Source organism: Melanerpes formicivorus, unplaced genomic scaffold, assembly GCF_026170545.1.
Source record: "Melanerpes formicivorus ecotype bairdi unplaced genomic scaffold, bMelFor1.0.p_v2 SCAF_152, whole genome shotgun sequence".
In the NCBI taxonomy this organism is placed as follows: Eukaryota; Metazoa; Chordata; class Aves; order Piciformes; family Picidae; genus Melanerpes; species Melanerpes formicivorus.
This window is the reverse complement of record NW_027142504.1, coordinates 224728-237701: the sequence shown is the minus strand read 5'-3', so window position 1 is coordinate 237701 and position 12974 is coordinate 224728. Positions and strand designations below refer to the sequence as shown.

Here is a 12974-nt window from a genome sequence, read left to right as displayed (position 1 = left end):
CCTGCTGAGGAAATCATAGAATCATACAATCAGTGAGGTTGGAAAATACCTTTGAGATCATCAAGTCCAACCTGGCACCCAACACCTCCTGACAACTCAACCATGGCTCCAAGTGCCACATCCAATCCCCGCTTGAACACCTCCAGGGATGGGGACTCCACCACCTCCCTGGGCAGCACAGCCCAGTGGCAAATTACTCTTTCTGGGAAGAACTTTCTCCTCCCCTCCAGCCTAATCCTCCCCTGGCACAGCTTCAGACTGTGTCCTCTTGTTCTGGTGCTGGGTGCCTGGGAGAAGAGACCAACCCCCACCTGGCTACAACCTCCCTTCAGGGAGTTGGAGAGAGCAAGAAGGTCTCCCCTGAGCCTCCTCTTCTCCAGGCTAAGCAACCCCAGCTCCCTCAGCCTCTCCTCACAGGGCTGTGCTCAAGGCCTCTCCCCAGCCTCATTGCCCTTCTCTGGACACCTTCAAGTCTCTCAATGTCCTTTCTAACCTGAGGAGCCCAGAACTGGACACAGGACTCAAGGTGTGGCCTCAGCAGTGCTGAGGCCAGGGCACAATGACTTCCCTGCTCCTGCTGGCCACACTCTTCCTGATGCAGGCCGGGATGCCATTGGCCTTCTTGGCCACCTGGGCACACTGCTGGCTCATGTTCAGGCAGCTGTCAATCAGCACCCCCAGGTCCCTCTCTGTTTGGCAGCTCTCAGCCACTCTGACCCCAGCCTGTAGCTCTGCATGGGGTTGCTGTGGCCAAAGTGCAGCCCCTGGCACTTGGACTTGTTGAATGCCATCCTGTTGGCCTCTGCCCATCTGTCCAGCCTGGCAAGGCCCCTCTGCAGAGCCCTTCTGTCCTCTAACTGACCAACATCTGCCCCCAGCTTGGTATCAGCTGCAAATGTGCTGATGCCTGACTCAATCCCCTCCTCCAGATCATCAATGAAGATGTTAAAGAGGATGGGGCCCAGCACTGATCCCTGGGGGGCACCACTGGTGCCTGGCTGCCAGCTGGCTGTGGCACCATTCACCACCACCCTCTCTCCCTTCAGCTTTGAGTTTACTACCAGGAGGGCAGTCACTCTAGAGGGAATCCTTCCTCTCTCTACAGTGTTCACATCGTTTGCGTTACCAAGGTGCTGGGGAAGGGATTCCCCACCGGATCCCCGAGCCCAAACAAATGAGAACGAAGTTTATTAACCTTTGGGGCAGGGAAATTATGATGAATGAAATGAATTAATTCCTTCTATCATCCTGCCTCTCAACCCTGAGGAGCCTTATCTTCTGAACTGGATGCAGAGGAAGGCTTCCCCAGCTCCTCTGGGGGCAGCTGGAGCTCAGCGCCGGTGACAACAGCGCTGAGGAGAAGCTGCACCTCGCGGCTGCTGCCCTCCAGCACAGTGTGAGCTGGCTCTGCCTCTGGCTCCAGCACCTGCCAAGAGAAGAGGGAAGAGTCACTGAGCAGAGCCCAGAGAGCCAGGCTGAGCAGGGAGCCTCCAGCAGCAGCCACACCCAGGGGCCACCAAGGCCATCCCCAGGCCTCAGCCCCGAGAGAGGGCAGCAGGAGAGCCTACTGCTGGAGGCTGGGGGTCACCTGCTGGCCAAAGCCACCAGCGCTGCAAACACAGCCCTGGGGACTGCCCCTGGCTCCCAGGGCCTGACCTTGCTTTTCCTGGCCCCTAGAAACCCAGCAGCCTCTCCTGCAGGAGTCAGTTTCCCTCCTGGAGCTCTGGGGCTGGAGCAGCCCAAGAAGGAGCAGCTCCAGCAGCTCCTTTTCCTTCCTGTCCTAGCAGCAAGGATTTCCCAGAGAGAAGTCTCCTGTGGGGCATCAGCCACGCTGCTGGGGGCTGGGAAAGGGCACTGGGGGCTGGGAACCAACTCCTTTGGGAAGTCTCTGGGTGCTGTCCCTCTGCTGGGCAAGAAGCTTTGGGGCCCAGGTCTGACACTGGCTCAGCAGCTGGGGCAGAGGCAGCAGCCAAGAGCAGTGTGTTGGACAAGCAGGAAAGGCAGAGCAGGAGCTGCTGCTGAGATCCCCCCAGCAGAGAGCCCACAGCCAACAGCAGAGGAGGGTTGGGTTGGGAAAGACCTGGATGCCTGTGGAGGCCAAGCATCAGCCCTCTTCTCCAGAGGCCTGGCCAGCTCTGCTGCCCTGCTTGGTGCAGACAAGGCTCAGAGCTCAGCCCCAAGGGGCCAGGGAGCTGGTCAGCACACACAGCAGAGTGCTGCTGCTGCTGCTCTGCACCCCAAAGCAAGCAGCAGGGGCTTGAACTCCTTGGGAGTGCAAAGGCACTGAACCAGAGAGAGAGATCTGCCCTCCAGGGAATGGAGACCTGCTCAGTGCTGACCAACAGCTCAGGTGGAGGGCAGGGGGTGGGAGGCAAGAGGCTGGGGCCAGACTCTGCTCAGTGGTGCCCAGGGACAGACAAGGGGCAATGGGCACAAACTGGCACCCAGGAGGAGAAGAGGCTTTGGGGTGAGGGTGCTGGAGGCCTGGAGCAGGCTGCCCAGAGGGGTTGTGCAATCTCCTTCTCTGCACAGCTCCCCACCCCCCCTGGCCCCTGTGCTGCTGGGCAAGCTGCTGGGGGTGCCCTGCTTGAGCAGGGGCTTGGACTGGCTGAGCTCCAGAGGGCCCTTCCAAGCTGCAGCAGGCTGGGCAAATGTGTTCAAAACTGTGAGCTCCCATCCAACACAGGCTGCAACACTTCAGCTCTTGGCTTAGGCTTTGCCTGTGGCCAAAGCCTCTCTTGTCAGAGACTTCCCCACCTTGGCTGAGCCCTCAGAGCCCCCAGCAGCCTCCTCCCCTCTCACCCACTCTGCTGCTTCCCCTCAGGGATGGAGTCACTGCCAGGAGGAAGAGCAGCTCTTGGCCAGCAGAGAGGGAGATCTGCTGCCAGCAGCAGCTCCTCTTGGGGCAGCTCAGGGAGCTTTGGCTGCTGTGCTTCTCACCTTCTTCTTGAGAGGCCAGCTGGCACCTGGGGCCCTGGTGGTATCCACCCACTTGAGGGTGCCCAGGCGGTCGTCCCAGTCAGGGACCTCCTCTGGGGGCAGCTGGAAGCAGATCCTGGACAGGAGACACCTCACAGGGTGCCTCTGGAAGGTGACCTCCACTGCTGACTGCAAGGTGACTGTAACATCTTTGGCACAGCCAGCATGCAGGTGCCCCACCTAGGGAGAAGCAGAGAGCCAAGACCAACCTGGGATCACTGCCAAGGCCAGGCAGGCTGTGGGTGTGGGGAGCAGCAGTGCCAGGAGCAGCTCTGTGAGGAGAGGCTGAAAGCCCTGGGGCTGTTGAGCCTGGAGAAGAGCAGCCCCAGAGAGGTTCTCTCAAAGCTTAGCAAGAGCTAAAGGGGAGGGCACAAGAGGCTGGGGCCAGGCTCTGCTCAGTGGTGCCCAGGGACAGGACAAGGAGCAGTGGGCACAGACTGGACCCCAGGAGGTTCCATGTGAAGAGGAGGAGAAAGTTGTTTGGTGTGAGGGTGCTGGAGGCCTGGAGCAGGCTGCCCAGAGAGGTTGTGGAGTCTGCTGGTGTGGAGAGCTTCCAACCCCCCCTGGGCACTGTGCTGCTGGGCAAGCTGCTGTGGGTGCCCTGCTGGAGCAGGGGCTTGGACTGATGATGCCCAGAGGTCCCTTCCAACCCCAGCATGCTGGGACTGTGTGAAACTGCATCTGACTGAGTATTCATCTGGGCTTTGCTGGAGAGGAACAGCACCACAGGATGCCACCTCCCACAGCATGGAGCCTCTTCTGGCCCCAGCAAACCAGGGAGGGCACCTCCTGGGTGGCACTGAAAGGAGCTCTCACTGCTCCCTGGTGGCTCCCCAGTAGCTCCTGGGAAGCTGCCAGGCAGGGGGTGGGCAGCTGGGGGGCAGAGACAGCTGGGCAGGGGGTGGGCAGCAGGGGGGCAGAGACAGCCAGGCAGGGGGTGGGCAGCAGGGGGGCAGAGACAGCCAGGCAGGGGCTGGGCAGCAGGGGGGCAGAGACAGCCAGGCAGGGGCTGGGCAGCAGGGGGGCAGAGACAGCCAGGCAGGGGCTGGGCAGCAGGGGGGCAGAGACAGCCAGGCAGGGGCTGGGCAGCAGGGGGGCAGAGACAGCCAGGCAGGGGCTGGGCAGCAGGGGGGCAGAGACAGCCAGGCAGGGGCTGGGCAGCAGGGGGGCAGAGACAGCCAGGCAGGGCCTGGGCAGCAGGGGGGCAGAGACAGCCAGGCAGGGGGTGAGCAGCAGGGGGGCAGAGACAGCCAGGCAGGGGGGTGAGCAGCAGGGGGGCAGAGACAGCCAGGCAGGGGGTGGGCAGCAGGGGGGCAGAGACAGCCAGGCAGGGGCTGGGCAGCAGGGGGGCAGAGACAGCCAGGCAGGGGGTGGGCAGCAGGGGGGCAGAGACAGCCAGGCAGGGGGTGGGCAGCAGGGGGGCAGAGACAGCCAGGCAGGGGCTGGGCAGCAGGGGGGCAGAGACAGCCAGGCAGGGGCTGGGCAGCAGGGGGGCAGAGACAGCCAGGCAGGGGGTGGGCAGCAGGGGGGCAGAGACAGCCAGGCAGGGGCTGGGCAGCAGGGGGGCAGAGACAGCCAGGCAGGGGGTGGGCAGCAGAGGGGCAGAGACAGCCAGGCAGGGGGTGGGCAGCAGAGGGGCAGAGACAGCCAGGCAGGGGCTGGGCAGCAGGGGGGCAGAGACAGCCAGGCAGGGGCTGGGCAGCAGGGGGACAGAGACAGCCAGGCAGGGGGTGGGCAGCAGGGGGGCAGAGACAGCCAGGCAGGGGGTGAGCAGCAGGGGGGCAGAGACAGCCAGGCAGGGGGTGGGCAGCAGGGGGGCAGAGACAGCCAGGCAGGGGGTGGGCAGCAGGGGGGCAGAGACAGCCAGGCTCACCTGGGGGCAGAAGTGGAAGGGGGCCTCAGGCAGCCACTGGAAGCGCAGGGCCTGCTCCCTGCTGCGGTTGGTGAGGCTGAAGGTCACGGAGCAGGGGGTGCCCAGGGCACAGGCCCCAAACTGGATGTGGTGCCCTGGGGCAGCTGTTGGCAGGGAGAGAGAAAGGTCTCAGTGTGCAGGCAGACCCAGCTGCCCCCTTACCCCACAGACACTCAGGGCTCTGCCTTCTCCAAGCCTTCCTTCCTCTGGCACCTGCAGCCCAGGACGTGGCTGGGCCTGGGCTGTGAGCTCAGGGGGCAGCTCCTGGGCAGACTTTCACCCTCTGCACCCCCAAGGCCTTCTCTGCAGGGCTGCTCTGGGCCCAGCATGGAGCCCTGAGGGACACCCCTCGTCCCCAGTCTCCATCTGGACATTGCTGATCACTGCCCTCTGGCTGTGAGCAATTCCTTAGCCAGCAGCAGTCCATCCCCAGAGGACACAGAGGATCAGCTGTGCTCTGCACAGCACCCCGGGGGCTGGCAGGCCTCCTTGCAGAGGTCCTCAGCCCAAAGCTGCTCTCTGGGAGCCCTCCCTGCTGGCCTGCAAGCTCCTGCCTGGGCAGGCCAGCTTCCCTGGGGCTGCCAAGCAAGGCTGCTCTGCAGGCTCCAGCAGGGGACAGCAGCTGGCTGCTAAATCTGGGCCAGCCCTGCGCCGGCACAGCCTGAGCCCAGCCCTGGAGATTCCTGTGCCCTGCTCCGGCCTGGCAGCCTCTCCTCTTACCCTCCAGGCTGTCCTCCTCCAGGCTGCTCTCAGGGAGGTTCTCCTCCTCCCTGTCTGCCACCAGCCCCTGGATGTTGTCCAGGCTGAAGTCCTCCTGGCAGCCTGCCCCCAGCAGCCTGATGGTGCTGGCCCCAGCAGGGTTGTCCAGCACTGCCAGCTGCAGCTTCCCTTCCAGGCGTTGGGGCAGGCTGGCTCTGAAGAGCACCTCCAGTTCTGCTGCCTGCCCACACTGCAGGAGCAGGGAAGCAGTGTGGAGCTTCCTCTCTGCACAGAGATGGACAGCAGGGACAGGTGAGGCACTGCAAACATTGCCATGCTGCACAAGAGGAAGCCCAGCTCCAAGCCCAGCTGCCTCTAGGCACAGCCTGCCTCACCAATGCTCCCAGACCTTCCTCCCAGGCTCACAAGGCTGGGACCCCAGCAGCAATCTCCCTGCTGCTTGCTCTCAGCTGAGCTCAGCACTCAGCTCTGGCTCAAGCTGCAGCCAGCCAGCTCCTGCCTTCAGCAGAGCTGACCCAGAGAGTGCCTTGGGCTTTGGCTGGCTGGCTGTGGGCTCAGGGGCTGCCTCCTGCCAGGCTGGGGACTCCCCACCTGCAGCAGCAGAGAGCTCAGATGCTCCACTGAGGTGCTGACAGCCCCCCAGGACTCAAGCCCCCATGTCCAGAGGAAGAGAAACACTTCCCAGAGCTTGCCAGAAGGAAAGCAACCCTGCAGAGAGTCCCTCTGCAAGAGCCCAGAGAGCCCCAGGACACAGCCCAGGGCCAGCAGCTGGTTGCTGCTTGGCCAAGCCAGCAGCAGGAGAGGAATTCTCCCTGGGGGGGTGAGCACATCTCATGCTCCAGGACTTCACCTTCTCCAGCAGAGTCCTCCATGCCCACAGCCTGGTAGAGGCACTTGGTGCTGGGCCTGGCTTTCAAGAAGAAAGCTCCCTCCTCATCCAGCAGGTCCAGCAGCACCTGGGAAAAGAGCAGGAGCACACTGGGGTGGGCACAGCATGGCCCAGGGCCTGAGCCCACGCTGCTGCTGTCCCACCACAGGGAGCCCAGGGTGCTGCCCCCCTTCCAACACAGCTCTGAGCACAAGGCTGGAGTGAAACCAGACCAAAGCCAAGGCTCCACAGCCCCTGGGAGCTGATGGAAACAGCAGCAGGCAGGACAGGAGGGGCCAAAGTGAGGAGCACAAGGGGACTAAGCCACAAGTGAGGCTCAGCAGAGCCTGGTAAAGCAGGAGCAGAGCCAAGCCAGCGCCAGCAGGACAGGAGGATGTCCTCCAGCCCAGCCAAAAGGGGAGAAGGGAGCCTGGGGAAGCCCTGCCCCTCCAAAGCCTCTCTCAGAGGAACTCCCTTCCTGGCAAGCAGAAGGCAGCCAGGGGCTTCCAGCAGACTTTCTGAGGCCCCTTCCCAGGCTGTTCCCTGAGGCAGGGAGCAAGGAAGCAGCACAAGCCCCAGGGCTGGCTCAGGAGCGGCAAGGCCAGCAGCAGCCGAGGCCAAGGAGAGGAGGACACAAGGGAAGGGCTGAGGGCACCTTCCTGGAGGCAGCTGCTGGCAACAGGCCTCTGCCCACTGCTTTGCCACAGCAGAGGCTCAGGAGGTCGTCCTCCTGCCACAGAGGGGCTCTGAGCACAAGCCAAGGCTTTCCTTTGGGCTCCAAGGGCACCTGCAGAGCCGTGGGGCACCTGCCCACCCCCCCGGCTGCGCTGGGCCCTCTCCTCCCCAGCAGCAGCCTTGTTCCCCGAGCAGAGTTCCCTCAGCAGCTGCTCACCTGGGCAGGGACAGGGCCAGAGTTCTGCAGGACCAGGGGCAGCTTCTCCCAGGCCCCCAGGGGCAGCTTCCTGAAGAGCAGCAGGGGGTTCCCTCTCCTGTCCCTCCGCGCCGGGCGCAGGACCCTCACCTCCGGCACCTTCCCCTCGCCGCTGACCTCGAAGCTCAGGCTCTGTGCTCTGCCTGCTGCAGGGCTGCAGGAGAGGGGCAGCAGAGCCATTGCTCACTTGGCAAGCAGGGAGGCCAGGGCCAGCTGCTGCCCTTGCCCTGCCTGGGGCTCCTGGCCCCCAGGACACAGCTCCCCCTGGCTCCTCTCCTCCCGCAGCAGGAGCGGAGCGGCAGGAAGTGGCCAAGCCAGAGGCACAACTCAGTGACCCCAGCAGGGAGCTGATCTCCAAGGAGCTGCTCCTCAGGGCAGCAAGCTGCTGGACCTGGCCCCAGCTCAGCCACTCAAGGGCTGGGCCAGGGCAGGGCAGGCCCAGGCCACACAGGGGGCCCAGGGCAGAGGAGCTGAGCTCTGTCAGAGGGGAGCCAATGGCTCCTTCAGCACCAGAGCTCTTCGTGCCCCCCAGGAGATCCAGCAGATCACCTCCTCAGCACAGCAGCAAGGAGGCAGCAAGGGCAGCTGCCTCGGGGCACAGAGCCACTGCAGCCAATCCTTTGTCCTTGGCAAGCTCCAGCTCAGCTGGAGCTGCACAGCTCCACTGCTGCCCGAGTCCCCCACCCCCTGCTGGCTCCTCGGGCTCACAGAAGCCTGCAATGCTTTGCCTTGGAAGGGACCTTGGAAGCTCATCCAGCCCAAGCCCCTGCAGGCAGCAGGGACAGCTGCAGCTCCAGCAGCTTGCTGAGAGCCACAACCAACCTGAGCTGCAGTGGTGCTGAGCAGGGGGCAGCTCCCACCTCTCTGGGCAGCCTGGGTCAATGTCCCACTGCCCTCACAGTCCCTGCTGCAGGCTGCAGCAGGACATTGCCTTCCCTGCTCTGCTGGAGCTCAGAGCCACAGCTGCTGATTTCCCTGCAGCATCCCTGTGGGCAGCAGAGGCTGAGAGCCCTGGGGCTGCTGAGCCTGGAGAAGAGCAGCCCCAGAGGGGATCTTGAGTGGGAGGCTGCTGGAGCCCTGCAGCAGGCTGCCCAGAGAGCTTGGGGAGTCTCCTCTGCAGAGAGTCCAACCCCCCCTGCACCCTGGGGTCCTGGGCAAGCTGCTGTGGGGGCCCTGCTCAGGCAGGGGGGTTGGGCTGGCTGAGCCCCAGAGGTCCCTTCCAAACCCCTCCCTGCTGGGGTGCTAAGCACTCTGCCCAAGGCCACTCCAGGAGCCAGAAGCCATCAGGAAGCTCCCTCCCAAGCTCTCCTGAGGTGACTTACCTTCTCTGAGCATCAAGGCAGGCCTCAAAGGTGCACTGGTACCTCTGCACCTTCTGTGGGCTGAAGGTGACAGTGGCAAAGGCCTGGGAGCAGCTGGGCACACACAGCTGGGCAGGATCCACCTGGAACACCTGGCCAGGGCGGCTCTTCAGCTTGGGGGAGCCAAGAGAAGGCTGTTAGGAGGAAACTTTTCTCCATGTGCTGCTGTCTCACCCATACAAAGATCATGAGGAACAGCCCCAGACAGTGTGGCCCCCTTCTGGCTTCCCTAGACAGGCTCCATCTGTCTCAGGGCTGAATCCAAAGCAGTGCTGAGCCAGGGGGCTGCCAGCAAGCCCAGGAGTGCAAAGCTTGCTTTGAGCACTGGGCAGAGCCCCAGCACAGATGGGAGGTGGGGACTGCATGGAGAACCCTGCAAAGACCCTGCCCCTGGCCTCTAAAGAGAAGGGGCAAAGAGCAGGGAGCCTCAGGCAATCAGAGAATGGCTTGGCTTGGAAGAGGCCTTTAGGATCCTCAAGCCAAGCCAGAAGCCAGCACTGCCAGCTCCCCACCAAACCATGGCCCTCAGCACCACAGCTCCACAGCTTTGAAACCCCCCTGCAGATGCCTTGGGCAGCCTGGGCCAGGCCTTGAGAAGCCTCCAGGGGAGGAAATTGCTCCTCGTGTCCAACCTAACCCTCCCCTGGCACAACCTGAGGCCATGGCCTCTTGTCCCAGCACTTGCTCCCTGGGAGAAGAGGCTGAGCCCCCCCCCAAAAGGCTCTGCTGGGAGCCCTGGCTCAAAGTTGAGGGCAAGCTCCTCCTCTCTCTGTGCTTCCAGGAGAGGCTCACAAGGCCCCAGCTCTCCCCCCAAGCACCCAGGGGCCTTGAGCTAAAGCCTTGCCTGGGACACGCTGAATGCAGCCCAGCTGTCAGCTGAGCTGGCCTAGCCTGGGCAAGAGGAAGCCATGAGGCTGGGGAAGAGGGCAGCTGTCAGGCAGGCTGCAGAGTGCCCAAGGCCTCCTGTCCCTACCTTCCTGGGGCTGGCTTTGATGGAGAGCAGCACATCACAGGGGACTCTGTTCCTGTTGCAGATGCTGAAGCGCGCCGTGGCCCGCTGCCCCACCAGCACGTCAGGGAAGAGGAACTTCCTCTGGTCGGTGAGGAACACTCCCTGCTGCTCCTGCCCTCTCTGCAGGCCTGGGCAGAGGTTGCTGCTGCTGCAGATCTGGTGCCCCTCAAAGATGGCCTCGATGTCATCGACCACGAAGGCTGCGAGCGGAGCAGAGCAGAGGGAGGGCTGAGCAAGGAGAAGCTTCCTGCTGAGCTGCCCCTGGGGCCCCCTGGGGGCCTCTCCCGCCCTTGGAGAAGCCCTTTCTGCCCAGGCAGCTGCCAAAGCCAGCCCTGGCTAGGGGAGCTGCCTGTGAGGAGGGAGCTCAGGCACCCTGAGCACCAAAGGCTTTCTTCTGCTCCTTCCATGCAGCCCTCCCAGCCTCTCCCACTGCTGGAGCTGACCAGAACCTGCGAGGAGGCTGAGAGGGGAGCTCGGGCTCAGGCTGGCTGCTCTCTGCCAGGACTGAGGCTGGGTGCTGAGCAGCAGCAGCCTGGCCCCAGGGAGCTGTGGGCAGCACCTACCTGGAAGGCAGGACTCGGCCAGCAGGGTGTAGGGGATGCCAAGAGGGTTGTCCCTGGGGTCCCTGTGGCTGATGTCGATGAGCAGCTGCTCCTGGCACGGCCCTGGCGGCCCCGCGGCGCAATCCACTCTCACCAGCTGCTGCTCCCCAGCAAGGATGCAGCCAAAGGCAGGGGACACAGTGAACATGCCCAGGGTGAGGCCAGCCTGCAGAGAGAGAGCCAGCAGAGGCTGATGGCCAACAGCCTCCCCCTCAGCCTCCCAGCAAGGAGGACTCCAGGCCTCGGCCTGCAGCTGGGCCCAGGGCAGGCAGGGAGGACTCCGTGGCCCAGAGCACAGCCCAGGAGGGGAGAAAGAAGCCAAGCAGAGGTGCAGGCCCAGCATGCAGAGCGTGTCCCACGCCATGGGGACAAGCCCCCAGCCTGGGCACAGTGTGGAGGAGCCTGTGCTGGGCAGCAGCAGCCACTCACCTGCCTGCAGCTCAGCCTGGCTGCAGCAGAGCTTCCCTCCAAGCTCTGCCTCCGCTGGGCCTGGGAGGACTTCCTTTGGGGTGCACCAGAGGGGAGAGCAGAGAACATCCCTCAGGCTGAGCTCCTCCTGCCCCCCTGCAAAGCCAAAGCTTCCTCCCCCTGCAGGAAAGTCCTCCTGCTCTTCATGCCCCCTGCACCACCTGTGCCTGCAGCTGATGGACAGATGGGCTCCAGCCCCAGGGCCAGGAGGATCCCCAGGAGGATCCTGGGGCCTCTTTCTACACCCTGCTCACAAGCCAGTTGCACAGGCAGGCAATAAGCCAGGGCTCACAGGAGATGGACTTGCTTGGCTGGAAGGGACCTTGCAGATCAGCCAGCCCAGCCCTGAGCCCAGCACTACCAGGGCACCACTGTTCCATGGCCCTCAGCAGCAGCTTTGAAAGCCCTCCAGGGACAGGGACAGGGACTCCACCACTGGCCTGGGCAGCCTGGGCCAGGCCTTGACAACCTTCCAGGGGAAGAAGTTCTTCCTCATGGCCACCCTAACCCTCCCCTGGCACAACCTGAGGCCTTTTCCTCTTCTCCTGTCGCTTGGGAGAAATGACCAAGCCCCACCTGGCTCCAAGCAGCTCCCTGCAGGGAGTTGGAGAGAGCCAGAAGGGCTCCCCTGAGCCTCCTCTTCTCCAGGCTGAAGCCCTCCCCCAGCTGCCTCAGCTGCTCCTCACAGCCCACGTGCTCCAGGCCCCTCAGCAGCCCTCTTGCCCTGCTCTGGCCACACTCCAGCCCCTCAATGGCCTGGGAGCCAGGAAGCCAAAGCCGAGGCCAGGAGGCACAGCGCAGCCTGGTTGTGTGTCCTGCCTGCCACAGCCCAGCCCTGCTGTGGGGCCCCCTCCAGCAGGAAGGCTGCTGCAGGCCTTCTCTCACCCTTTCTCTGTGGGCTCAGCTGCCCCCTGCTCTGCTCTGCAGATGAGGAACTGGAAGGGCAGGAGGCCTGTGTTGTGCAGCAGGAAGCTGCAGGCTCTCCTGGTGCCGCTGGCCATGGCCCCGCAGTCGAGCAGCGCCGCAGGGCTGATGCTGTACTGGCTGAGCACAGCTCTGGCTGAGAGCCTCACTGGGATGCTGGCCATGGGCTCCCCTCCTGCACGCAGGCTGGGCTCCAGCACCTGCAAGCAGAGAGCGGCCTCTGTCCTGGCAGCACAGCCCAGCCGCCCAGCAACTCCTGCCCTGCTTTGGAGGCCTCCTCCAGAGCTGCATTTCCAGCCTCTCTGCCCAGCCTGGAAGGCCTTGGAAGAGTCATTGCTCAACCTCCCTGCAGGCCCTCAGCAGCTGCTCAGCTGAGCAGCACCACAGCAGGTGCTCCAGAGCCCCAGCCAGCCTGCCCTGCAACGCTCCCAGGGATGGGGCAGCTACCCCCTCTCTGCCCAGCCTGGGCCAGGCTCTCTCTCCCCTCAGTGTCAAACATTTCCTCCTGCTCCTCCTCTCCAGCCTCAATCTCCCTCTTCTACTTCCAAAGCATCAGCCCTGGGCAAAAGTCTGGCCCCAGCTTTCTTCCTGGCCCCTCCAGGCCCTGGCAGGCAGGAAGGAGCACAGCTGCTGTCTGAAAGCCTTTGCTGTGCACAGAGGAGAGAAGAGTCCCCAGCTGAAGCTCTCCTTCCAGCAGAGCCATGTCCTCCTGCCCCCCTCAGCCCGGCTGTGCTCACCCTGCCCGCCCCAGGCAGCTCACCTGGCACAGCAGCACGGCTTTGTCCTCAATGCTGAGCTCCCTCTGAGGGTGGAAGAGCAGCTGGACAGCGACAGGGCGCTCAGAGAGAGGCAGCAGGCCCTGCTGGGGCTGCACAGTGAAGTGGGAGGCCAGGTCCTGGGTGCTGGGGCCTGCGGGACGCAGCCTGAACCTGGGCAGGGAAGGAAGGAGGAAGGGAGGAGAAGATCTCTGCAGTGAGCAGCCCAGGGGCCAGCAGCACAGCCAGCACTGGGCATGGCACCAGTGACAAGCAACAAAAGGCAAGAGGCCAGCCCCAGCTCCTGGCAGAGCCAGGCAGTGCTGAGTGCTGGCAGCTGCCCTCCACCCCCAGGCTTTTCATCCTGCTCTAAAGAGTCTCCTGAAGAGAAAGGACTTGGCCCTGGAAGGAGGGCAACAGAGCTCAGCAGGGACTGGCCTCG

General features: G+C 63.8%; 1 protein-coding gene across 1 annotated transcript; it reads right to left on the bottom strand.

The window, feature by feature from the left end:
- Positions 1-1191: 1191 nt before the first annotated feature.
- On the bottom strand, positions 1192-12614 carry LOC137456981 (hydrocephalus-inducing protein-like). Its single transcript, XM_068168675.1, has 11 exons — positions 12538-12614; positions 11739-11977; positions 10815-10887; positions 10347-10551; positions 9745-9983; positions 8733-8884; positions 7372-7564; positions 6462-6567; positions 5612-5875; positions 4853-4995; positions 1192-1426 (listed from the first exon to the last, which is right to left on the bottom strand). Exons 2-11 carry the CDS (start codon positions 11939-11941, stop codon positions 1256-1258), a joined length of 1749 nt encoding a protein of 582 aa, XP_068024776.1. The 5' UTR covers positions 11942-11977; positions 12538-12614; the 3' UTR covers positions 1192-1255.
- Between the last annotated feature and the right edge of the window lie 360 nt (positions 12615-12974).

Excerpts from the sequence above, each read along its gene's own strand:
- LOC137456981 (XM_068168675.1), bottom strand. The coding sequence starts at position 11,941 with ATGGCCAGCATCCCAGTGAGGCTCTCAGCCAGAGCTGTGCTCAGCCAG. Across the intron at positions 7,565-8,732 it reads TGCCTTGATGCTCAGAGAAG|CCCTGCAGCAGGCAGAGCAC; the intron begins GTAAGTCACCTC and ends CCTCTCCTGCAG. Across the intron at positions 4,996-5,611 it reads GGAGGAGGACAGCCTGGAGG|CTGCCCCAGGGCACCACATC; the intron begins GTAAGAGGAGAG and ends CCCTGCCAACAG.